The 25,153-nt window shown below is 40.1% G+C and overlaps 1 protein-coding gene across 1 annotated transcript in view; it reads right to left on the reverse strand.

Annotated features, from left to right (window-relative positions):
* Positions 1–232: 232 nt before the first annotated feature.
* The window catches only part of ppm1lb (protein phosphatase, Mg2+/Mn2+ dependent, 1Lb), a 42,606-nt gene continuing 17,685 nt past the window's right edge, over positions 233–25,153 (reverse strand). Inside the window, exons 2-4 of the mRNA XM_068317374.1 lie at positions 16,429–16,645; positions 5,957–6,118; positions 233–3,420 (exon numbers count right to left, since the gene is read on the reverse strand). Coding sequence (XP_068173475.1) covers positions 3,080–3,420; positions 5,957–6,118; positions 16,429–16,645 — 720 coding nt within the window. The 3' untranslated portion in view covers positions 233–3,079. The remainder of the gene's footprint in view (positions 3,421–5,956; positions 6,119–16,428; positions 16,646–25,153) is intronic.

Consider the following 25,153-nt stretch of genomic DNA (forward strand, 5'->3'; position numbering starts at 1 on the left):
TCATGGACTTCTGTAAGGGACAGCTTTCAATCATTTGGCATAGATTGACAAAAATCAAGCTTTATTGATCAATATAATTAATTGTCATGTGATGTTAGGGATTATTTTTCTGCTGCATTTTCTCCTCTGAGACAAGTAGAATAAAAGAAAACGTCATGGGAAAAAGTGGCAAACTAACATCTCATGAGGGCAAAATACCAAGGATGCATTTCCATCACTATAATTGATTTATTCTGAATAAAATAGATGAAATATCAAGGACATGTACTGGGTATAATTTATTTTGATGGATATTTTCTTTAAAAAGAAAAAGGCATAATATACATGATCATTTATCATTTTAATGTAACATTTTCAATTTAATCTTTAAGAATTTTTTTTAACAGTTAATTAAAGTCAACATAAACAAGTACAAATGCCACGTAAACATTCTGTTATGTTCATTATCAAGGAAAAAGGTCAAATGAAAAAGCACAAGCAGTTTTACTATTATACATATAGATGAAGTTAAACAATTCAGGAATAGGAACATACTGTAACTCTTTTCATTGCTATAGAAACAGTGGAGGTGTCATACTAACATTATATACAACCTTCTCAGAATGTCTGGAATATCATACATTCTTTTAAATGGTGTTATTTTACAGGAGTAGTGAGTTTTGCAGTGAGTTTGTTATGATCCATTCCATCACATCAAAAACCGTGAATCCTTTCTGACAGTTCTCTTGAAAACAGTACAAAGACATTAAATCAACTTCATTGATTTTTGTAAATATATGGTTAGTCTGAATTTCATGCCAGCAATATATCTCAAAAAAGTTGATGAAAGGGCAACAAAAGCCTTGGGAAGTTGTGGAACGCTCACAAACACCAGATTGATCCATTCCACAGGTGTAGAGGTTATCTGGTCAGGTGCTCGCATCATGGAAAGGGCATCCTGGAAAGGATCAGTGATTCACAAACAGAGATGGGAGACCTTCACCACTTTGTGAAAATCCTTCGGCAAGTAGTCCAATACTTTAAAAATAACCTTTAACACTAAACACTTTATTGCAATTTGAGGATTTCACCATTTACTGACTGTAATATCATCAAAAGATGCAGGGAAGATGCAACAATCTTTAAACAACGGGGGCAAGGATGAAAAGACGCATGCTTCAACCTCACAGCCGGGACTGCTTTAAAAACCACCGTGATTTTATGTAGCATAAAACAACATGAGTACTGGAACACGTATGAAAACCATTATGAGTAAACAGAGTCACTACATTTACAATTCAGACTCTACCAAATGAAACAAACTGTTTATTATCATCCAGAAACACGGTTGACAGCATTCATCTCAGATGGACTGACGCAAAGAAAAGAACATAAGAACATCTAGAATTACCTGACTTTAAAAAAAAGAAAGAAAAAGAAGGTGATTGTGAATCTTTTTTAAAATTTGTTGCAGGCATTAAATTCAGAATGATTTTTTTTTTTTTTTTACAAATATATACAGTTCATCAGTTTTAACATTAAATATATTTCCGTCAAACAAATTCATTTAGCATAAAAAGCAAATTATCCAATTTCATTTTATTGTAATTTTAGTTCAGGTTTCAGCTTCTTTTTGAACTTGAGTTTTGTTTTTTTCTTCAACAACAGACAGGAAATGAAGACTTAAAAGATAAGGCAACAATAACACATTTCATTCAAAGGCTGATTACATTTCATTACAGTTCAGGAACATTTGATATCCTGCATCACGAAGAAACACAAGTCTCTTAGGGAATATGACGTCAACAGACGGCAATGTAACAGTAATTTGATTTTTTTTCACGATATTAGCCTGATATTATGTAGAAAATGAGAATATAAGAACAGTGAGTCAAAGAAAGCATAACATATCAATATGTAAAACACAAGCCTGTTAAATCTTAATCTTTAATAGTAATTAATTCAAATTATATGAAATATTATCAGACTGTAATCACTTCAACAAATATATTATCAATTATTACATTTTTCTTAAACATTGTAATGAACTGTTAATGTTTTTGCATAATTAAATAACTTATAAAGCATAATGCTTATGTTAATAATTAGCAGTTAAGAGTTTTACAACATTGTCACTATATTATCTGAGAGGATATTGCTTTAAAAAACTTGTTTGATATTTTAAACACAAAGTGAAGCTCGTTGACCATCTATTGCACCATCCAGCCGTTGTGAACAGGATGGTAATGAGTGTATCTGGACAACTCGAAGTAGAGACTCCGTCAATAGGCTTAACAATCAGACAGAGGCTGAAAATAACAACAATTGTTTTACATAAACTAAAAGGTTCAAAAGCTAAATTCATAATAGGGCAACTCAATACAAAACACTCAATAATTCCCCACGCTGAGCAAGCATTTTAATCAATTCTTTTGCCGTACAATGAGGTTGGTATTTGAACAAGCATAAGCAAGTTATCATTTGTGTCGTTTAGGCTTAAAGGGAGTCGAGTCATATTGATGGTTTAAAGCAGACGTGCATGATCCAGAACACAGATGCTCATCAGGATGGATATTCAGCGGACACAGAAACAACAATGTGACGTGGAAACATAACAGAGATTAAATGGTCACACAGACATCCAGTTAAAGACATCAAGCTTCAAATAATGTGGACGGGAAACGGCATGCTATCTCATATCCTTTAAATTTGTCATTATCGACCAAACGATGAGTTGACTGTTAATGTAACAATATTATGCATGTTTATCACATGGACAGACACACACTCATAAAAGTGTGTATTGCTACAGGGTGCTAAATCTCTTAATTTGCATAACAGTGACCGAGCTCACATTATGTCTGACTGACACGGCTAAGCCTAATGAAAGACATTATCTTACATGTTTGTATTTTTTTAACAATAAAAGCAGAGGAGGGTAGAAGGCGGAGGGTTTGACTGGAGTATGAACTTCTGTATCTTTGATGGAAATAGATCTCGCTCAAAAAAATGTGGATCCAGATAATAAATCTTTTATCTTCAGCCCATTCTATTTTAACCATATTCAAACATGTTATACGCTGCATGATCAACTGGTGCTTTACTGCTCACTGGCCTTGCTTTTGAACTTCACCACCATGACGGTGATGTTGTCAGGGCAACCACGATAGAAGGACTGGAGCACGATGCTTTTGGCACCAAAATGAGGCTCGTCTAGTCGCTCCCTGATGAAACGAACTGCCTCCTCATTGCTGAACGTGTCCCAAAGGCCATCGGAGGCCAGGATCATGAACTCCGGCTGCAGCTTGTCCAGGTCAAACGTCATGATGTCAGGATCAGGAATCACCACGTTGAGGTTCTTCAAGGGGTAATCGCCTAGGGAGCGGGACATAGCCAGGATGCCCTGAACGCGCCACGACCCGTTGAAGCTGATAAATCCTCCTGAGGACGAAGACAGAAGGGAAATGGTCGGTTTAAAAAAATGAAACAAGAAGTGGCGAGTGAAATATTACGACAGAGTAGGAAAGAAGACAGAACAAAGAAAAGAGAATCCAGAAAAGTGAGACAATAAGTGAAAACACAGATGTTTATCGTGTGTCTGCTTTTAAACCATGACTTAAAAGACTGATTTTAGATCAGATAAAGGCATCAAAACAGTGCTCACCATTCAAACTAATGAAAGAGGCTGTTCATGCTGTACAGTACAGCTTTGAGTCCTCTGCGACTTCCTGCAAGCAGGAAATTGTATTGGAAATGACAGGATCAGATGGACTTGCATACTTGGGCAGACTGCCTTTCTCTGAGGAAGCAGGGCCATATAGCAAGAATATTAAAAATACTGAGGGCAAGAGTTCAGGTTCTACAAAATATTATGAGTACACTTTTTTTTTAAATCATAAACTAAGTTTTAAGCCCCACAGCAGCTGACATGACCTCTGTGTCCTCCACGGTAACTAGTTTGGCAGATATGTCCTCCTCAGATACATGAAACTATGTTGCTTGCTGCTAAACCCAGAATCGTAAGTATTAGCATAGAAGCATACCTGCCCTAACATTGTCATTTGACTGAGTTTAATTATCTTTAATCGATGGCCTCCATTTTTTAATCTCCATCTATTTCCCTAGTTAGCTTTTTTTTTGTATACTCTCAATACTTTGTTGAAGTTTTTAGGAAATTTCAAAATAAGGTATGAAATTGACAATGCAGCAAACAAAGATACACTTTGTACTTGAGTCACGGTACAAACTGCATCGAGTGTAATCACTGGAAATAAAACATTATAACCGCAAAGACAGGTTTAAAAAACGTTTTAGGATTCATTAACCAAGAACGTGTCTTATGATCCACAAAATGCAATATAAAAATGGAAAATTAAAACATTGTTTGGGCAAAAGAAACTGGCAATAAAAAAAAGAGGAAAAAAATCATAAAGACAAAAAACGGGAAGTCATAGAGAGAAATTTGATTTCAAACAGCTGCAAGTGCATAAAGAACCAGCAGCAACAGAGTCAACTAGAACCAAGGCAGTCACAGACTGCAACATCCCGCAACACCCCTGAATTCACAATTTTATCCTGACCTACTTTCAGGGTAGGTCAGGGTAAGTAGTGGGATGTTGCAAAGATCAAAGCACTAGCTTTGACCATAGATCAAAGCACTATCTTTGATCTATGGTCTTACTCACACTGGCCTTCTCACTCGTCTTTCTATCTTATCCTGTTCCTGAATGTAGAAAAAGTTTAACTTTGACCTTGTTTTCTCTAGGTCAAGGTCATCATCTCATTTTCATCCCCTCTGCCGCCCGTGTAATCTGCTTTTTGTTTCATCTTTCTATCTGCAACGGTTGTGAAGATATTTGGTGGACTAACGGACGAACGGACGAACAAACACACAAACACTGACAATTACAACACATCACCGCTTTGAAGCCGGATGTAATTACCAGAGATAATAAATAGGAAATATCAGAAGTCTGAAATTTTCTATTTATCATCTCTGGTAAAAACACTTATAAAACCTTGTTCACTTCATCCGGTGGCTCTTAGGTGCGATATTGATCAGATGAGGTGTTTTTGATTTGACTGTTCCATTTTTACTGGGGTTGACAACCAAAACTTGGTATTTTCAAATCACTTCATCACGTAAATGTAAACCTTTATCTGCAAATTTCCTTTTCTCTATTCAGTAAACAGAAATGACTTATTTTAGGTTTATTTAAGGCTTACGTCAGTTCAAAGAACACTAGGTTTCCTCATGCAGATGTAAATGCATGCAGCTAAATTCAAATCAGATCATCAGCTCATCCCCGCAGAGCCTGAGCAGCAGGTAGTGATAATTCTGGAGACTCGCTGAGAGGAAAAGACACCCGTAACAAGAGTGTGGCATCCATCCGGCGTTCTTACAGCCAGTTCTTATTAGCATTGTAGTGGTTTCTGTGTTTGAGACTCTATAATGCAGACCGCCCCCCTCACTGAAGGTCACTAAAACAGGAGGGAGTCTCAGCAACTTCAGCACCCAAATTGCATTCTACCTGGCAGCACATTAAATCTGTCTTTCCAGTACCCAATTGCACCAGTAGGTGGAGATAGTGAGCTGTCCTTAAAGTCACCAAACTGAATGACTCATCTGGCAACCCACCATCAATCTGTTCAGTGCAGAGGGTATGCAGACTGGGTAGGGAGGAATTTATGACTACAAATACACCTTGAATACTGCGCACTGTCTGGCTGCAATTGATAACAGGCTGCTTTTTGGTGTTATCGGTCCCCGGGGTTTGATGTCAACCTGTGCTCAGAGACACATGACATTTAAAAAGAAATTGTAACGGTGCATATTTTTGAACATTTGACACATTTTATGCTCCCATAGTAGCAATCTCAGTTCAGATGTTCCCTGAAGTTTTAAGGCATGAATTTTTCCACAATTCCTAATCACTGGAGAAACGTCTGCTGGTCTGGACTGCAGCTGTTCTCTCACCAGCCTTCTTGATCCTCTTGCGTTCTTTGAGCTGGTAAGGTTTGTGGTCGTGCGATAGAGGAATGGCATTGCCGTCTTTATCACAAAGAACCCCACGCGAGTCTCCAACGTTGGCTACCGTCAACTCCTTATCAGACAGCAGGGCCACCAGACATGTAGTGCCTGAAACAGACGGAGGAGAAGAGGGAAACAGAAGGAGAACCATGAGTCGGAGCAGATAGGGGTCAGACAAACATAAGATGCAGTCTGTCCAATCGTCTGGTAAAGGAAGCAAAAAACCATTTATAGATAAAATAACCAGACAAGAATGTGTTGGGCAACTCAAGCACATCAGTGGTTGTAGCAATGGTATGTACTGCAAGTAAACTCAGAACGGTTTTCATCAAACAGCATATAAAAGCGTAAATATAAAAATATAAAAATCATGTTCTCTTTCACTACATCCATAAACCTCCTCTTTGGTCTTCCTCTAGGCCTCCTGCCTGGCAGTTCAAAACTCAGCATCCTTCTACCAATATGTTCACTATCTCTCCTCTGGACATGTCCAAACCATCTCAGTCTGGCCTCTCTGACTTTATCTCCAAAACCTCTAACATGTGCTGTCCCTCTGATGTACTCATTCCTGATCCTATCCTTCCTGGTCACTCCCAAAGAGAACCTCAGCATCTTCATCTCTGCTACCTCCAGCTCTGTCTCCTGTCTTTTCCTCAGTGACACTGTCTCTAGACCAAACAACATCTCTGGTCTCACCACAGTTTTGTACACCTTTCCTTTCATTTTAGCTGAAACTCTTCTATCACACATCACACCTGACACTTTCCTCCACCCGTTCCATCCTGCCTGGACACGCTTCTTCACCTCTTTTCCACACTCCATTTCTCTGGACTGTTGACCCTAAGTACTTAAAATCCTCCCACCTTTTTAAATTAAAAAATAAAATTATTTTTATATTATATTATTTTTATACAGGTATATTATTTTTAATGGTTTTCATCAAACAGCATATAACAGCATGAATATAAAAATATAATAAAGGACAAACAAATAAATGTAAGGATATGTGCATGAATACAAACCAGACAGTTCAAGGTAATATTTAATTTATTTATACTGTAAGTCATACAATAACCAGGCTAGCAGCACCATGAGGATGTACTTAGAGATAAATGTTACTGTCCCCCTGCAAACAGCTCAGACGAACAATGCAGGCACGTTGTTTTAACCTACTCACAAAATACAAGTACTGTACTGGACAAGTGAAACTTTAACCAGGAGACAAAGGATGAAAACTTAGAGGTTCATCCGATCCAAATTTATTGAAATTCATCCACGAGTGACTGGCGTGCACCACATTCCATCCATCCACTCAATGGTTGAGACATTCCACTCAGAACACTGAATAACAACCTCGTTTTGACGCTATAGACGACATTTGGATGTATCTTCAGGAGACCTTGAACGTCTGTGAAAACGGTTTCAAGGAAAATCCTTCAAACAATAGTTGAGATAATTTCACTCTTGACTAAAAAGGTCAACGACACGATGGAGAAACATTACCAACTATAACGCCAACAATCCATAGAAGCCGAAACACAGCCTGTGAACCTGACAAGTCTAGTTTATACCACCCACCGTAAGTCCTAGCATCCTTAATTCCAATATGCACACTTTCCCACTACTCTGGTTTCAAAGACATGGATCTCTTTGAAGAAACCTCTGCTATGTTTTACTCTGAAAACACTTTAATTTAAGCATTTCTGTTCAACTTCCCGGCCGTTCATAAGAGAAGCTGGACTCTGATCTGAGGCCTGTCGTGTGAGATCCAACATCCTGTGGAGAAAGAACAGATCTTCCTCTTGGCCATCTGCTCAGACTGAGAAAAGACAAAACCGAAGAGAAGTGAAAACAGAAAGAGAGAAAATGAGAAAGTAGGGGGTCCTACTGGCCTAGACCACCTGGAGAGAAATGGGGAGGGGCAGACAATGAGAAGGGGGTGGGCTACAGGGAGAGATGAGAAAATGGGGACACACAGTAGAGACATTCTCAGGAGGGAGAGGAAAGACAAACAGAGCCAGTTTTAAATGTCAGCTTCAGAATGTGGATGACCTACTAACTTCTGAAACATGGCTCTAAGGTTCCACGTCTCGGTGTGACGTTGACTGACAGTTTCCGTTGAACTGAACAAAATACACACGAAGAGTTCATCCAAGCAGTCCACAGTCACTCGATCCCAAACCCTACAGACAGTACAGTCCAAGTGTGAGGGATGAGAGGGAAGGAGAGAAATCACACAGACGGCAACAGAGGCAGATCAGATGAATTGTGAGATTTGAGAATGGGTGGAAAGCTAGGGGACTAAGAAAGAAAGAAAGACAAATGAGCTCACTTCACATTTATAGGTCGGGATGAAAGAAAAACAGCTTAATGGAAAATTGATAAAGATGTTAAAAAAAAAAAAAGTACCAATACAAAGTGAGGCGAAAGTTGAATGAAGCTAAATATTGATGTCCCTTAATTGTAAATGACTCTCAAAATGTCTTGTGCAGTTTGTAAAAAATAAAATAAAATAAAATAAATCTATATCTGGTGTTTTTTGTGATTCCATGTATCTCCAATGCTGCTGCTCATACCTTGACTGCTCAAGACACGCTGTCCAGCTAATTATCCTTATCTCCATCCCATGGCATTAGAGATAATGGACCGAGATCCCCGGCTAGCACACCCGCCTCCAATTAGCTCTGCCATGCCAAACACACTTTCAGCATTCTCTATTAAAATGGCACCGCAGCCTGCATGCACCCTGCGCTCATTCTAATTATTGGCTTAGCTTGGTCAGGCACACCTTTAACTCTCAAATTAAGTTAACGTCTCAGCCCCAGTTAGTCTCTCACCCAATTTGTATCATTGCAGTGATTCACTCCACCCGTCAGCCAAGACTCTGTTTGTGCTCATAGGACATCTGGAGAGTAAAAGACATTCATGCAAGAATGCATCCAGTCAATTTTTGCTCTGAAACCTGGCACTGGTTTGGAGTTTAGGTGAAATTTGTGAGGGTGTTAGTGCACCACTCAGCTTCCACCATTACCATCGTGCCATCAGCCCACACACAACTCCTGACTCTCTGACGGCTGCCATCCTGTCCAGTTCTGTCTCTCTGGATGTGCAGTGTTAACATTCATGGTAGAGGCAGACCAAATATTTGGTTTGACCAATTAATTATGCAATGGGGGCATTCTCAAACAGTGTCAGTGAATCTTGGCTCACTAGTGAGCGATAGCCGAGCTGCCTTCACCACTGGATTAATATCTAAGCAGCAGCTCATTTCTGTCGACGTGGAGACCGGAGGGTGACATGTTGAAGACCTGTGCAGCCCACAACATGAGGGTGAGCTGGTGTTTGGAGACGTGTTCACCTCCTGAGCACTACCAAGGACACTGTGTGGCTGGGAGACTACATAAGACACTGTGTTACACACAAAAGACTCTATTCTATATCATCATACGAAGTCTGCTAACCAAGACTGAGCTGGTCACTTAACGCGATCGACAGAATTTTTTCCACCAGACCTATCGGAACTGGTGAGCGCCATTGTCCAGATGGGACTTTTTTGGCTGGCTACTTGCTGGACAGCTGGGATACTTTCAAAACTATGTGTCTGGCCCCACTGGATGTGGAGGACATCGAGGATGTGTATATCTTCACCTTCATGACAATCGGGATTACAGCACTGGGTTTTGGTGTTTTCAAGCTGCACCGCAAGCTGAGAAAAATGGGATTACAACAGACCAAAGCACAAGAGGATACCGACCGAGCAGCAGAGGCAACAGCCAGGGTGTATAAGGAGGCTATGGCCATCATGCTGAATGAAGCCATAGCCAGGATGAGTGACCGGCATGAGGAGTCCAATGCTCGGCTCAAGGAGGATATCACCCAATGAAGAAATGAGAAATGGGGAAAACGTTTGGATGTGAAGGCCAGAAACCGTGATGCTGACGCCAGTGATTAGGAGTGCGGAAGGCACAGAAAGCAACATCAACTCAGCCACACAAAGCAAGTCATTCCAACGGCGATTAATAATAAAATTGACCAGAAACAACCCTTGAAAGGAATAACAAAATGAACATTAACAAAATTCGGACTCTTCTCAAGAACTGATAAAGAGGTGTGCAAAGACGCACGACTATTGGACTAAATGGACGGATCAAAACAACAATGTACCAGAATAAAATCATTGAAATTGATTTGTGACATGCAATGTATGTATTGGTTGACAGTGAGCTGTAATGAGAGAGATGTTGTTGATTTAGGGGGCGGGAACCTTACAAGCCAATGGCTTCAACCCTTTGTTTCTTTTCGGGTGATGTTGCTGATGTCTCAACACTGATGAAAGTAAAATCTGTTGTAATAACATGTCTGGAAAGAAGAAAATAAACTGAATAAATAAAAATAAATAAATAAAGGTGTTTTAGACTTTATAGAGAGACACCAATCCCTCCCAAAAGGCTCTCAGGGCGCCACCATGGGGCTAATTTCACTTTACTGTGACGTATTCTGTATCGGCCCTCCGTGTGTGTGTGGACCTACCAGTACACGTCAGCCTAAATAATTTATGCTGTAAAACATGTGAAGACAATTTCCTCTCGTGTGGATAAATGGAGGATTCTTCTTCTTAAGCCGTTACTGCGTCTAGGATACTGTATACCAGGTCAAAGTCGATATCGGCTGATTAATTGTCTGTCTTCTTTTTCATGCACTGCACTATTGTTATTCTATGGACCTTTGGACGTCCACAAACTATTGACCACTAATTTCTAGTGATGTTGTTCATATGAACATGCATACTACATCTTTCCTTTCTCTTTGGAGGAGTGTCACTGTTAAACCACTGAATTATTTCATTTTTACAGTTTCTTTTGTTTTTTTGGGGTGATAATTAAGTGGAGATAACGTTTTTTTTCTGAAACTCCAGTGAAATAAAGGTCATACCTGGGAAAAACACCAGACGATATCCAGGAAGTGTTTTAAGAAATGACTCCAGTATAACACAGTGGGGCTCATCATGAAACCCACAGCGGTACTGGAGAAACAATCTTTTCTTATTCCCTGCATTCTTCTTTCTTGACCAGGTCAGTCCCGCATTGAGGTGTGTTATTCTAATGCAGCTAACATAGCCTTGGGCTGATAGCTGATGGCACAACATGATTCTTTTGTGCTACATCACTTGTGATAGTTAATCAGCCTCCACCCCCACCCCCCTGGATCTGCACACGGCTTCACATCACATTTGTTCTCCTCACACAAGACAGAGCCGAAAAAGAAAGAGTTCTGTTCTTGGAGTTCCTTACATAAGAACTCCAGAACACTAAATCTTTTCATTGCACTCTGACTCAGACAGTCAGAGCACTATTTAAATCCACCATCAAACTTGCAAAGACTTGAAACTTGCTCCAGATGATGGATAATTCATCACAATGAAAAACTCCCTATCTTAGATACAGTATCTAATGGTCCTACAGTCAGCAAGAACCACTTTGAAAAGGTTTCCCCAGCGACTTCAGAAAGCTTGTGCGCTGGAAATTAAAAGCGAGCTGCCAAAACCACTGCAGTGATGAGCGGCGGAGTTACATAACAGGAAGTGTCACATCTCAGATGTCAGAGCCTGTCAGAAGTGTTTGGTCTTTATCAACTGCTTAATCAATACGATGTTGTCGCTTTGACTGGGCCACACATTTTCCAGTGCCCTTTTACCCACAATGCTCTGTCATAAACCTTTATAACGGCATATAATGGGATTTTTTTTTTTGTGTGTCCTGAAAAAACCCATCTTTGACATCACGTCTTGTTTTGTACCTTAAAGCCAAGCCTACACTCTAGTATGTATGATATATTATACTGAATATGATCAGTGTCAGCACAATCATGCCTCTCTTTTTGAGGAATTCAAGTGGCATAATAGAGGGATCAATTTTCCTTTACTGTTTATATTGCAGCTGCGTCTGTCAGCGCCGAGTAACAGTAACAGATTCCTACAAGCATGTTTCCCTTTATTATGGGATTACTGGGAAGAATAACAGGTCCTGTCTCCTGTAGCGCCGCTGGTACCTGTATCCCAGAGTCAATGACACGTCTTGTGTTGTAACAGAAGTACATTTTTATTAGTATCTATTCACTATTGTCAAAGAATAAAATGAACTGTGTAAATCAAGAATCCATAGAACTTGATAAAATATTTAGATCTACAGGCTGGAGTTGATACAGGGAGCAGAGAGCAGATGACAGACTTCACAATTGGGGGAAAAACCCGATATCAGATGGTGTGTATCACGGGGGCCGCGAGACCACGGTTCAATTGTCCACAAAACAATGTGTTTCACGAGGAGGCACCGTTTAAATAAAGTGCTGCAAAACTATTTGGGCTGAATGAACAATCAGTTTAGTGAAGAGGAAAGGAATGTTAAGACTTCTTAAGCAATCAGACACTACAACAACACAACCGACATTCACCCATTCACACACACACACACACACACACACACAGCATGGGCAGAGGCTACCATGCAAAACGCCATCTGCTCATCAGAGGAGCACAGGAACAGTTTGGGGTTCAGTGAAGTTAGAGTTACAGATCGTGATCAGTGGATGACTCTGGAAACACGCAGCAGTCCAAAAACACAAAAACACATATACACATAAAACATACTGTATATATAAATACAAAAGTAGAGATACAGCAATAACAGATAAAAATGTCAACATTCTGTTGACACCTAGATGGAAAAAGAGTCAGACAAATGCAATAGGAAATGAAAGAAAAGGAAATAAATAATAAGACATGACTGTAAAACAAACGATGGAAGCTCTGAGGAAACCAGTGAGGGAACATTTACGTCAACCTCCTGCCTGTTCAGAAAAGACTGATGAACGTGTGTGACAAAGTGTACACAGACATAACTGTATACTGTGTACTCATACATTTCCTGCAATACAAAAGTGATAGATTGCTAATAAAAACGATTGTATTATTGAATAATAAATGTTTCCTTCCTTCCTGCAGATATGTGATTTAATGTTCTGCTTTTTGGTTTCCGTTTACCATTTTGATCATCGAAATGCCAACCTTGTGCGTTACGCTGTGTGTGTTGGAGGACTTCTTAATGATGCCTCTCGATGACACATAAAATGACTCATGTGGAGAGTCAATACAGCACGCTGTACGTTGAATCCTTCCTCTTTTTTTTAAGGGGTGTACATTTTCTCAGGCGATCAAATAATCAGGTGCACAAAATGTTTCCCCCCCCAAAAAAAATTTCATTCAAAACACTGATCCTTTACTTTTAGACGGAACCCTTTTCATGGGTTCAAACATGTCCAACAGTTAGTACTGATGGAATACCACGTGGCATTAAGGAGACAGTTTCCATAATGGATGCCACGCTCCTGGCTATTCCATCAGAGTCCCATCTCTTATCTTTTTCTCAAGCGCTTTGGTGGCCGATAAACAACGAATGGGGGGATGAATCTGATACGCTGTTGTCCTGGGGACCGGGAGCTTTGCTGAGAAATGGATCTCTCTGCTTTCTCTTCCTTCGATGCCAGCTTAATTTAGACTCTGATGAAAGTGGGGAGCTTTGCACAAGACATGATGAATGGTTTAATTGTCGATATGGATAAAGAAACAAGAACGCACAACAATCACTTGATCGGCAAACTCATCTGAGATGCAGACTGAGAAAGAATTCTGCAGCAAATGCAACTCACTAAGTTTATCTGTAACCTCAGTGTTTCCCCTTCATGCTATGCTGTCCAAAAATAAAAGATGAAAGAAATATAGAGAGGGATGAGAGGAAGATATGGACACATCTCCGGATGCAACAGGTCAACGTAGCTTAAGTGATCACAAGCCGGGGATTTACCTGGTGGCCGTTTTGAGAGGAACACGGATCAGAGAGCTGGAGCTTTATCTGCAGTTGAGGAAGCAGCAGGATAAAAGAGGATGAAGGGGTTTGGAGCAGGTGAGCATAATCACAGCTGGGGCAGTTGCAGCATGTCAATCAATATTTTCTGCTATATATCAGTAATAACTTGCAAGTCGTTGCCTCTAAACTGGACACTCCGATGTCTTTGCAATCACTACATCACAAGACCCTTTGTTCTTTGGAGGATGTGAAGGCCTTCTCAACCCAATGACCTCCTCATCAACTCACATGTGAGTCACATGACCACTGTCTGTGCAGGCTTTCATTTACACGACTGTACACAGTCCTCGACTTGGAATCCAGATGTATTTTCCAGGGGTGGCACAGTGGTGCAGTGGGTGCAAGGCGGTTCAGGGTTTGAGTCCCGCTCTGTGTGGAGTTTGCATGTTCTCCCCGTGTCTGTGTGGGTTCTCCGGCTTCCTCCCACCTCCATAAACATGCACTTCAAGTTAAATGGCCGGCTTCAAATTCCCCATTGGTTTGAGTGTGCATGCATGTTTGTCTGTCTATATATGGCTCTGCGCTGCACTGCCTGAAGTATACCCTGCCTCACACCCCCCAATCAGCTGGGATACACTCAAAAAAATAATACTGCATGTTACTTAATTCAATCAGTGAAACATTTTTACACTTACAAATATTGAGTAGATATGAAAGCTCTCGAATCTGTTAAAACAAAACCTGAGTCATGAGTAAAATCTAAGTAATATTTTCTAGTACGTCTGAACAAATTGATTTGGTTCAATTACCTACACAATTTGAGTAAATGTAACTGAATTTGGGGGGGGGGTCGCACCCCAAAATGAGGGGGGGCAGCGCCTTGCTCAAGGGCGCCTTGGCAGTGAGCCGACGCCTCCCACCGTCAGCTCACACTCTGAGGGATGTCCTGGCGGGAGCGGGATTCGAACCACCCATGGCTGGGCGATCTGTCTTCAAGACAGTCGGTTCCCTTCTGTTTACTTGATGTTTTTAAGCTGTTAGTTACGTCTCTTAATTTAACATGTAAACTTAATTTACATGTGTCTATTTTAAACAAATATTCCTGTTGGAGTTTTCCTAATTCATTTTGATGTAGTCAAATCAAATACTCATCATGATAATATTCAGAATTTTTATTGAGCATGCATAACTATATATTACTGTCACATTTACTAGGTCCTTGAATCATTTTTTAGAGTGTAGGCCCCAGCAACCCCGTGAGCTGAAAATAAAACATTGAATAAAAGAGTCCTTATATTTTGGAAACTCCATATTATGATGTTGAGTCTGAAGCTCATCGTGTTCAATCTGATCAGTCAGCAGAGAAACGTCAGAACAGAGCAGAGTTAAACATTATATTACCTTCCTTTCTTTTCATTTATAAAGACACTTGGCTTGCGTAAAGTTTTGTTTGAAACCTGAATGATTGTTTATTCCGTCTCATCGACTTTGGGGCTAAAAACCCAGCTGTGGTTTAAAAATGTATTTTCTCTCTGAGGACTGATTCTATTATAAACCGGATAAAAATCCACCCTGTGAACTGTTCTCTCATTTGTGTTACTGCTCTCTGATGATCAATGAGTAGATGTGTCTGCTATAAAACACACACACACACGCGCACACACACACACATCCTACACACACCACAAATAAAATCACTGAGGTTAACATATGGTCTTAGCCCCTTTCTCTCACTATTATAACACCGAATTAATAGGGGTGAATGAAAAATTGCACGAAACTCATCAATCTGTTCAAGGCTGAGCCTATGTCACTGCATTTCTTCCTCCTCTCACCACCAGCTTTGATTTAACTCACTCCCATCATCTTTTTTCATCTCGCCTTGAATCCAGGATCTCGTCCTCCTTCCTCTTTTAACTTCCTGCTTTCTGTTTGTCTTTTCCTGGCTGCTTTTGTCTCTGCGCTTCTCTTAAATGTCCACTCTTCGTATTCTCTGCCATACAGGACCTGCATCCCTTCCAACCGTGCAGCTCTCGCTGGGAAAACGTCCTCCTTCCACACATACAGTATACCCTCCCTCTGACCTTTCTCCTACCTCTTTCCGACATCACTCTCTTTCTTTCATGTCACCCCCTCTCTTCCCTGTCTCCCCCAGAGATAATTACTACAGGCCTTGTGAAGATCAGCATGCATTCAAGCAGCTGAATAAGCAAGGTCTGGGGCTGCTGACAGTCGCGATTTAACAAAAGTAAAATGGAGCTGCAGGAATTTTAAAAAAAAAGAAAAAAGTATGTAGTTTTATGGAGACTTTTAAAGGACAACCTTGGACAAACTGGTGCTTTCATTGTGTTCCCACCAATCAGCAAAGCTTGTGCTTGAAATCAGGTACCTCTGTGTGGCCTTTGTCCTCTTTTGTCAAGCTGCCATACAATTTGCACGCGTTCAAATCCTTCTTGATTTACGTCTAAATGACAGACCAAAGTACTGCTGAAAAAAAACTTCTGCACGGCGTCACACATGAAAGAACTTGCATGTATTTTGGATGAATAAACACACCTGCTTCATTATATATAGCAGACAGCTTATCCAGCATCTCTCTGTCCAGAGTCAGGATCTGTTGCTCCAAGATGGAAGGATAGGAGAGGCCTCCCCTGTCCTTTCTCTCGTCTTTCTCCTTGTCTTTTTCTCTGTCGCGCTCTTTCTCCCGCTCGTAGGCCAGCAGCTGCTGACGGAGAGCGTCAGGCAGGTGCGCCTTGGCAAAGTCAGCGGCAGCCTGATAATGAAGAGCAGAGGGACATGAAAGTCATTAGGTAATTGCAAGATTTTGAAAAAATAAGTGTGAAGGTGTGACTAATTATAGTTAAAAGTGAGTTTATCTGTCAAAAACCAGCACGTTGTCAAAGCAGAGGTCATTTGTGTGACGCTGCATCGTGGATATTCAACTGATCGATTCACAAAGCGACAGAAAATATAAGATGAAATGAATAATAGTAATTAGAACAGGATATGCGAATATTTCTTTAATTCAAAATGTATTTGTTTAACTATATGTATATATAACTCCAGAAAAAGAACATTCATTGGAGCCCTACTGGTGATGTCATCACTTTGAAAGTATAACAATGCATCTCACAACGACTGATGGAACAGGTAAATGTTTCTGGGTTTTTATCCCTTATAAAATGATTTATGATTGATTTTCTGGTGTTCAATTATTGGTTTGCAGCCTAAGAGAGTCTCGTGTAAATAGTCAACCCAGTTTACAATGGCTGATTGTTGAGGGAGATACGGTAACATGTATGATGATATAATCGGTACAAAAAGAGAGTTTTAATGTATTTAGTGTACATCAGGTTACTGTGACGTTAACCTGCTTGTCCTTCCACACAGATGAACAAAGATAAGGAAAGAAAAACTGCATCGCTGGTCAAACCCTCACAGCCTCACATTCGCACCCTGCTGTGGGATGGAGCTGAGCCAGAGCAAATGTATCATAACCTTTATCAATTTTACTTAGAGGCTGACACCAGAGAAGCCTTTGTTTCCATACATCTGTGCCAAATGCAGGGAAAATGAGCCAGTCCAAGGTCACAGAGCTCAAAAAGCTCCAAGTACAAATGACTGAGTACATTCTGCTGACATGTCGATGATGTGCAGCGTGACGCCTTCATACAGCTCCAACTTCCAACAAGTGTAGAAAAAAACCCTGCAGCTATTAAAAAACGGTGAGCGTCCGCAGGAGAGAAGAAGTTTGCAATTTCCTGCCTCTCAACATAATGCTCTCAGGTCACATGACCGACGCTGGTAGATCAGCCAATGTCTCAAGTGTGTTCTATCTCCTGTCTACACCTCTCTCTCTATCAACCTCTACATCTCTTTCTTCTCTGGGAAATTACTTTCAAGAATTCAATAACCCTTCTTCTCCTCTGCTCTCTTCTCCATGCATGAAAATATTCCTTTCTTGTTAGATCTTATCCGTGTTATTTCTTCTGCACGCTCCGTTACTCTTCTCCTACTTTTTTTTCCTCCAAAGTAACCCACGGTGATGCTCATTCCAGAATCACTATGGATCCGTCTGACCAGATCCTTTGTCTTTTCTGAAGACAATCACAATTGACATACCTTAATCCTGTGGTTACTACGCAGGGGCACAGAGTCACAAACGGAGGTCAAAGGTCATAAACAGAACAAGGAGTCTTTTGTCTGCTTTGGTTATACTGTGCCAACTACTGAACTGTTTCATTGTCAGCCACCAGTCCTTCCTGGTTCCATTTACTCATGCACAGTACTTAAATACTGATTTAAGGTGCAAATACTTTACTTTTCCATATTAATGCATTCATTTAACAACAGTCCAAAGGGAAACAACATTATTTGGACTTCATTTTCTTCAATTGACTGTTGTCACACATTTCCAATCATTTTAATACCTGCAGTTCGCAACTTCTAAACAACGTTCAGATTTTTTAACTCATGATTGAACAAAACAAGCATGCTGACTGTTTCCCTTCTGGCTGTCGTTACAAGTCAATAGATTAATGATTAAGCTATCCATCTATTTTCCGTACCGTTTCCGCGGGTCATGTGGGTTGCTGGAGCCTATCCCAGTGGACTTACGGGCATGAGGTGGAAAGAGGCTCCGCATACGTTGCCAACGCATTGCGGAAGATTAAGCAACGATTTTTAAAAAATCATTAGCTGCACCGATGTGTGATTGTTACCATGGACACAAACACGTCTACACACATGGTCAGAACAGTAAAATCATGCTTACAACATGAATAAAACAACATCACAGTGTGTTAGGCTTATAACAGTTCGTCACAAAAGCCAATTTTCTGAACAGAGTACATTTTCCTGATCATATTTGCATATTTTTAAATAGCTAACACTTTCATTGCAGGACTTCCATTAGTAATAATATTTTTCAAATGTGTTTGTATTTTTACTGAAGACTCTTGTGAATCTATTGGAACTGCCTGGGACAGTGTGTTCTTGCTTGGGAACGAGAGGCGGCCCTGACGGAATGTGAAGCGGAGGCTGAGTCATGATTATCTGACGGTCCAACCTGCCGGACAACCAGATCGACACATCCAGCGCCTGCCAGCAAAATCTGCACGGGTTTACGGGACGAATGGAGGGAAGGGTAGATGAGGGAGAGACAGTGGAGACGGGATGAAAACTGTGAGATACAGGGATTAAGACAAGATGGCAATAATCAAGGATGCTTAGACTTGGGGGGGAGAAAAGCGTTGGATGCAATGATAGAGACACAGAGGGGTCAAAGCAGCAAGAAGAAATATTTTTCCTTGTAATAATTGCTATTTTATAACCACTGAAACATGCAATGCAGGGAAACTGACAGATGTAGTTAAAGCATTACCTTAACCTGAGACACAATTAATCAGCAAACAAACAGGGAACGTCTGGTTTTAGCAAATAAATATTCCGTCATTCAGCAAATAATTGGTGCCTGTCTGTTGTTTAGTGCGGCGCATTAGTCATAGAGGTGTTTCACTGAGAAGAGGTGAAAAGGATGTAGATGACAGAGGTAACAGAAATAACAGACTCTACTAATGTTGCTTTATTTGTGTGTCTGTTTGTGGGATTACTTAAAAAGTTGGGTTTTGTTTTGCAGGAATTAGTCCAAGAAATCCTCCGTTAGGTTTTTAGTTTTGATTCAGACCAACATTTGTTTTTTTTATTATTGTAGGAAAGGAAAAGAATTTCACTTGGACAATTGCTAAACAATGATGTCCCTATGGGAGTGCGGCACGGTGGTGCAGTGGGTAAAACTGTTGCTTCACAGCAAGAAGGTCGCGAGTTTGATTCCTTTCTGTGTGGGTCCCCAGGAGATATATGGTATGTTCAAGTCTGACTTGGATCCATTCAAGTTTCCAGAACCATGGTGATCCAGAATATTAAAAACATGTAGAACTCACAAATTCACTAAATAAATCAGACTTGCAAATAAGATCAAGTTTAGTGTCAAATCTTCAACTGTTCCTGAGGTGGATCCTGAAGAAAACCGACATGAGGGAGAAACTGCCTGGGCTGCTGTGGTGGAAGACTGTGCTCTCCGAGTGATCAATATTCTTAATTCATTTGTTAGTATAAATCAATGCTTTTCACATCAAAGATCCTTGATTTAATGCACTGGTAAAACAAAAATGCCAATATAGGCTTAGTTTAAATCAGTCTCTATAACTTATAGTGATGCAATGAAGCATAAAACCGTAAAACAGTTTAAAATGTGTTTCTGTGGGTTTTGGAAACAAAGGGTATTCAATTTAAAGTTAAAAAATGATCCTTTTGAACTTTTTGATCTGCATTTGACTTAAACAGTTAATATATTATCGGATTGTTCTGGGTCAACTAATAATTTCAGACATCTTAAAAATATACTTTTAGGGCAGCAGAGAAAATACAACACACACACACACACATGCGCGCACACACACACCTTTTGAATATCTAACAAAGAAGTCCCCTTAGACTAGTAGCTGTGAGCCACTCAGATGAACAGTCGAGTGCTAGACAAGACTTCCAAACACTTCCATCCATCACGCTGCCATCAGGCCGGCAGAAATGAGAAAAGTTATCTGAGTTTTCCTTTTGAATCACCCTGAGGGGTTTTCATAACCGAAATAGAAAAATCTCTTTCAGCAGCCTCTCTAACAGATCAAGTAGGAGGATGGAGGGAAGAGAAAGGAAGAAAAGGGGAAGAGAGACTGAAGAGGAGAGGAACCGTTCATTATCATCTCTCTAACACATTATTAAAGAATGTGTGTGTAAGAGAGAGACAGAGAGGGACATGAAAAGGGAAAAGAGAGAGAGAGAGACAAAGGAAACCATTAAAGCAATACAGACAGAGACAAGAACACTACGGAGGAGGGAGTGTGGAAAAAGTGTGTTTTAAAAAATGTTTAAACGCTGTTTTGATTTTCATTCCATCCATCCCTTTTCTTCCGCTTATATGGGACAGACAGACAGGCAGACAGACAGGTTGATGCGTTTATCAGAAACGATGGTGACGGAGCCAGAGAGGGCGTCATGAGTGGGAGTGGGAGCGCCACAAATAGAAGCCTTCTTATTGTTTTACTTATGAGGAATGTGTTATGCACGAAAACAAGACATGTAAATAATAAATAATGCACACAATCGTCATGTAAAAAACATTACTGCTTTTACAGCCTTTAAACCAACAGAGACAGGAAGGACTTAAAATATTGGAAATAATATTTGAATGTGTATTTTCTACTGTGATGAAAACCTTCAAATATTATTTTAATATGATTTTTTTATCAGCTAAATATGAAATATTTCAATATCAACCTTGAAAACAGCCGTTTATCAGTTTAAAAAAAAAGAAACTACTCTCAAGCTTTATGGGCTTTAAATCACTTCCACATTTTTTGACTAGAGGAGAAATGTCTTATCTCACTTCTTCTGTATGGTTCGAGTTTCCATGATAGTCCTGAAACAAGTGCCATTACTCTGAAAACCAGTAAACAGAGCTACTTGATTTTATTTTGCTTTTTATCTATCTTGCAAACTGAAAAAAAAAAAATCCCTGGAATAACAAAAAAAACAAAAAAACAAACAAAAAAACAGCAGAAAGTGTAAAAAGCTCTCGTGATATATTATCGTAAAATCAAATCATCTGTAATTATGGTGTATTATCATCTGAAGATAAAACTGAAAAGATACAAACATGTGTATTTTGGGATTATAACCCAGATTCTTGTCACTCAATAAAAGTTTCCTCTGCAGTCAGACTGTGGAGGCACATTGGATGCTTTTATGTGACCTTGAAAACGCTTCCTCGCACCCCCCCCCCACACACATACACATTCCAAAATTATTTCGTCCCAGAATTTTCCAATCTCACCCAAAACCACAACAAACTTTCTGAGCTCAGAGGTGATCTACGGGGGGAGTGAATGTGGCCCCACACACACACACACACACACACACACACACACACACACACACACACACACGTCTACAAACAAAAAATCAATTGCCTCTTAGTCCAAATTGTGTGCATGTGTTGCGTGGCAGACGGTGCAGGAAGGACAGAAATGACATCTGTAAAGTGAATGAGGATTTCAGGAGTGGAATGCAGAGCTCCAGTGTGACGGCAGATCAGAACTGGAAAGTTGAATAGAGGTCCATTAAAAGTGGCAGGAAATGCTTCGGGGCCTTCAGCCTTCACAGACAGCCTGACATGAAACACTGCCTCTTAGATACACAGAGCCGCCCCGGCTCCTTCTTCACCCCGACTGAAAGAATGAGAGGTGTAAGGCAGTGAGATAAGAACATCTGGTAACCATAGTTACCGCTGCCAAAGACTCCAATTGGCTGAACATCTGTCCCACTTCAGCAGAAATCTCATTCTAAGTCCCCTCAAACTTACACAAAGGCGTGCCCCAGAGGACAACAGACCGGGGGTGGGGGTGTGGGGGGGGGGTTGTTGGCTCATTCGGTTGACAATAAAGCAGATTTTACAGCAGAGGTGACCGTCTGGCAACTCACACACACAATCAGAGACAGATCTCGCCCCGCTTTATCTCATAAAGTGGAAGGAACAATTACGCATTCGCATCACATTCTGGTAGTGAACGGATTGTGTGGCCGTGCGTCTGCTCGGCTGGCCGTGACACACACACACACACACACAAGTTGAGGAGTGAGATTTGGCCTGTGTGTCCTTCCTGCGACGGCTCAGTCCATTAGAGGAGGTGAAAACCTGTATTAAACCCTGACCAAGTGTGAGGAGGACGTCGATGCGTAGCTTCCTCTGGCCTAGCCCTGCGATCAGAGGACCGGTTGGTGTCGACTGTCTGGACAGCCACTCAATAATGGACTCATGTTCAGTGTATAGAACGTCTCCGACATGCCAGAACACGATTGTTCTGCGAGATGCTTCGATTACTGTCTGATACTGGATGTTCACTGGTGATGCTGACTTTGATGTTTGAGTAAAAGTATAAAACACAGGTAACAGTAGATGGGCTGAGAGTCTCTAGTTGACATGAGCACCTCTTTGGTTTTTAAGCATTTTAATACAGAAAGAGACATTTTGGGTACATAAATATTTATTTACCCCTCAAAAACAGCGCAGCACTTAAACTCTATGTGCTTCAAATTTGAACCCAAAAGAAATGGAAACTTATCTTCTGAAGAGCAGACGTATAATAAATCTTAACAAACCAAAATTCAATCAGACTTTCTCAGCACCTTTCTCAACACGTCTACATTTTCTTCTGCGGGTGTTTGCTCAGTTGCCAAGGAATCTCAGAAAATTTACTTTTCCTTTACTTACTGATTTTTTTTTTTTTAAAACATAATTTTAAAATATGACAGAGGCTACACCATATGGTTTCCCAGTACTCAGGTTTATTTGGTCATGCAGCGCTGGTATTTTTTTAGATCTCTATTTGACTCAAACCTGCTATTTGCTCTTTATCTTTGTGTTTGATTTAGACGAGCTGTTCTCCTTCTTATTTCTTAATATTTGTCAGACGTGACTCTGCCGAGCACTCAAAATATTTTTTGGAAATAATTTCAAAATAGAGCATCTCAACTGAAATTAAATTTTTAAAAAAAGACATGCTGCTGAGTAAATGTGACACACGTCAGGCTAAAAGACGGCAGAGGATTAACCTACTGTGATCACAAAACATAAGTGATCACCTCTTTCTATTTCCTGGAAATTTAAAAATGCACGGCCCCAGCCACACAGTGGCCGTGATTATTCATAAGTGAGGATGATTTTTTTTTTTTTTAAACTTTTCTCACACATCTGCTTCACACAGAATAATGTCATCTTTCTAAAGCAAGCACATGTCCCAACATTACATCTGAGAGCGGTAACGCTGACATCGGATGGAGCTGTGACTAACCACGACGAGCGCTGTCTCTAAGTAGAAGCAGTCATGCTGGAACATGATGTTACTGTGAGAAGGTGGTGTGCGTGTTGTGATCCCAGGACAGATAATACTTTTTCATCCTCCAACTCCAGTCAGTCTATTATTACCTACAGCTGCCAGCATCAACACACATTAGGTCGCGATGCAAGAAAACAAACGATAATTCCAAACAAACATTACACCGACTGTCGAAATCTCCTGTATTAAATTCCAGGTTGATCAAACAGGTTGATTACAGACAGAAGGGATGGGGGTTGCACAAACAAATGGAGTAACAACACATAAATGAAGGATCAACATTACACGAACACAGACGAGTCGTTCTCTTTATGGATAGCGCCTTGTTTAATGCAAGTCAAAGTTTTTCAACAGAATCAGGGCAAAATTCTGCTGATATGACGTAACATTTTTTGTCTGATCAGTATGAAGCTGAAAAGGTCATTAATTGATCAGTCGATAAAAAAACTACTCAGCATTTATTTTGAAAATCAAATGGATCCACCGTCTGAAAAGTACAGATTTGCTGCTTTTCAAGACAATAAACTATATATGTTTTAATATTTATTAGGTTAAAGTGGACAAAATACGCGAAAAAGACAAAAAGAAAGATCTAACACTGCACAAAATAATGAATCTGATTATTTGTTAACAAAAATACTCATTTGCATCTGTAGATTAATGAGAGGCCCTTCAGTGTCTAAGACATCATAAGTTATATTTTATACAACTGTCATAATGTAGGCACTGGTGTTAAAATGATTCATCAATAACAGAAATGAAAATATTTCAGTTTGTGAAGATCTTACGTATTTTCTGACGGTCAGAGACATTTTTAAAAACATTTTTAAACATTACGTGAGATTTCTTACACTAAAAAAATAAATATTTAAAAGCATTACAGCCCTGAGATTCTGACTCAGGACTCTGAAATATGAGGATTTGTTTTTTCTCGGGTTTCTGAGGCTTTATTTAAGGCGCACCTTCAACGAATGGCCTATTTTAAAGCTTTTTTCATATATGAGGCACACTGCATTATAAGACGCATTGTTGGCTTCCAAGAAAATTAAATGCTTTTAGGTGCGCGATAGAGTGCGGGAAATACTGTAATCAGCAATGAAAATCATTGTGAATCACTTAAAGGTAATCATATTGTTGACCAGAATTAAAATCTAGAAAAAGAATCTGGACTCACACTGAGTATGCTAATAAGGACATATTAATAAGGTAGGAATAACACTAAAGCCAACTGTTATGTTTGGTGCTTATTAAACACACACTCGTGACAGGAAGGAGACACTAAATCCTTTCTCAAAAGGAACAGATGCGAGGCAAGAACGATGACTGCT

This window comes from Antennarius striatus, chromosome 6, assembly GCF_040054535.1.
Source record: "Antennarius striatus isolate MH-2024 chromosome 6, ASM4005453v1, whole genome shotgun sequence".
Classification (NCBI taxonomy): domain Eukaryota; kingdom Metazoa; phylum Chordata; class Actinopteri; order Lophiiformes; family Antennariidae; genus Antennarius; species Antennarius striatus.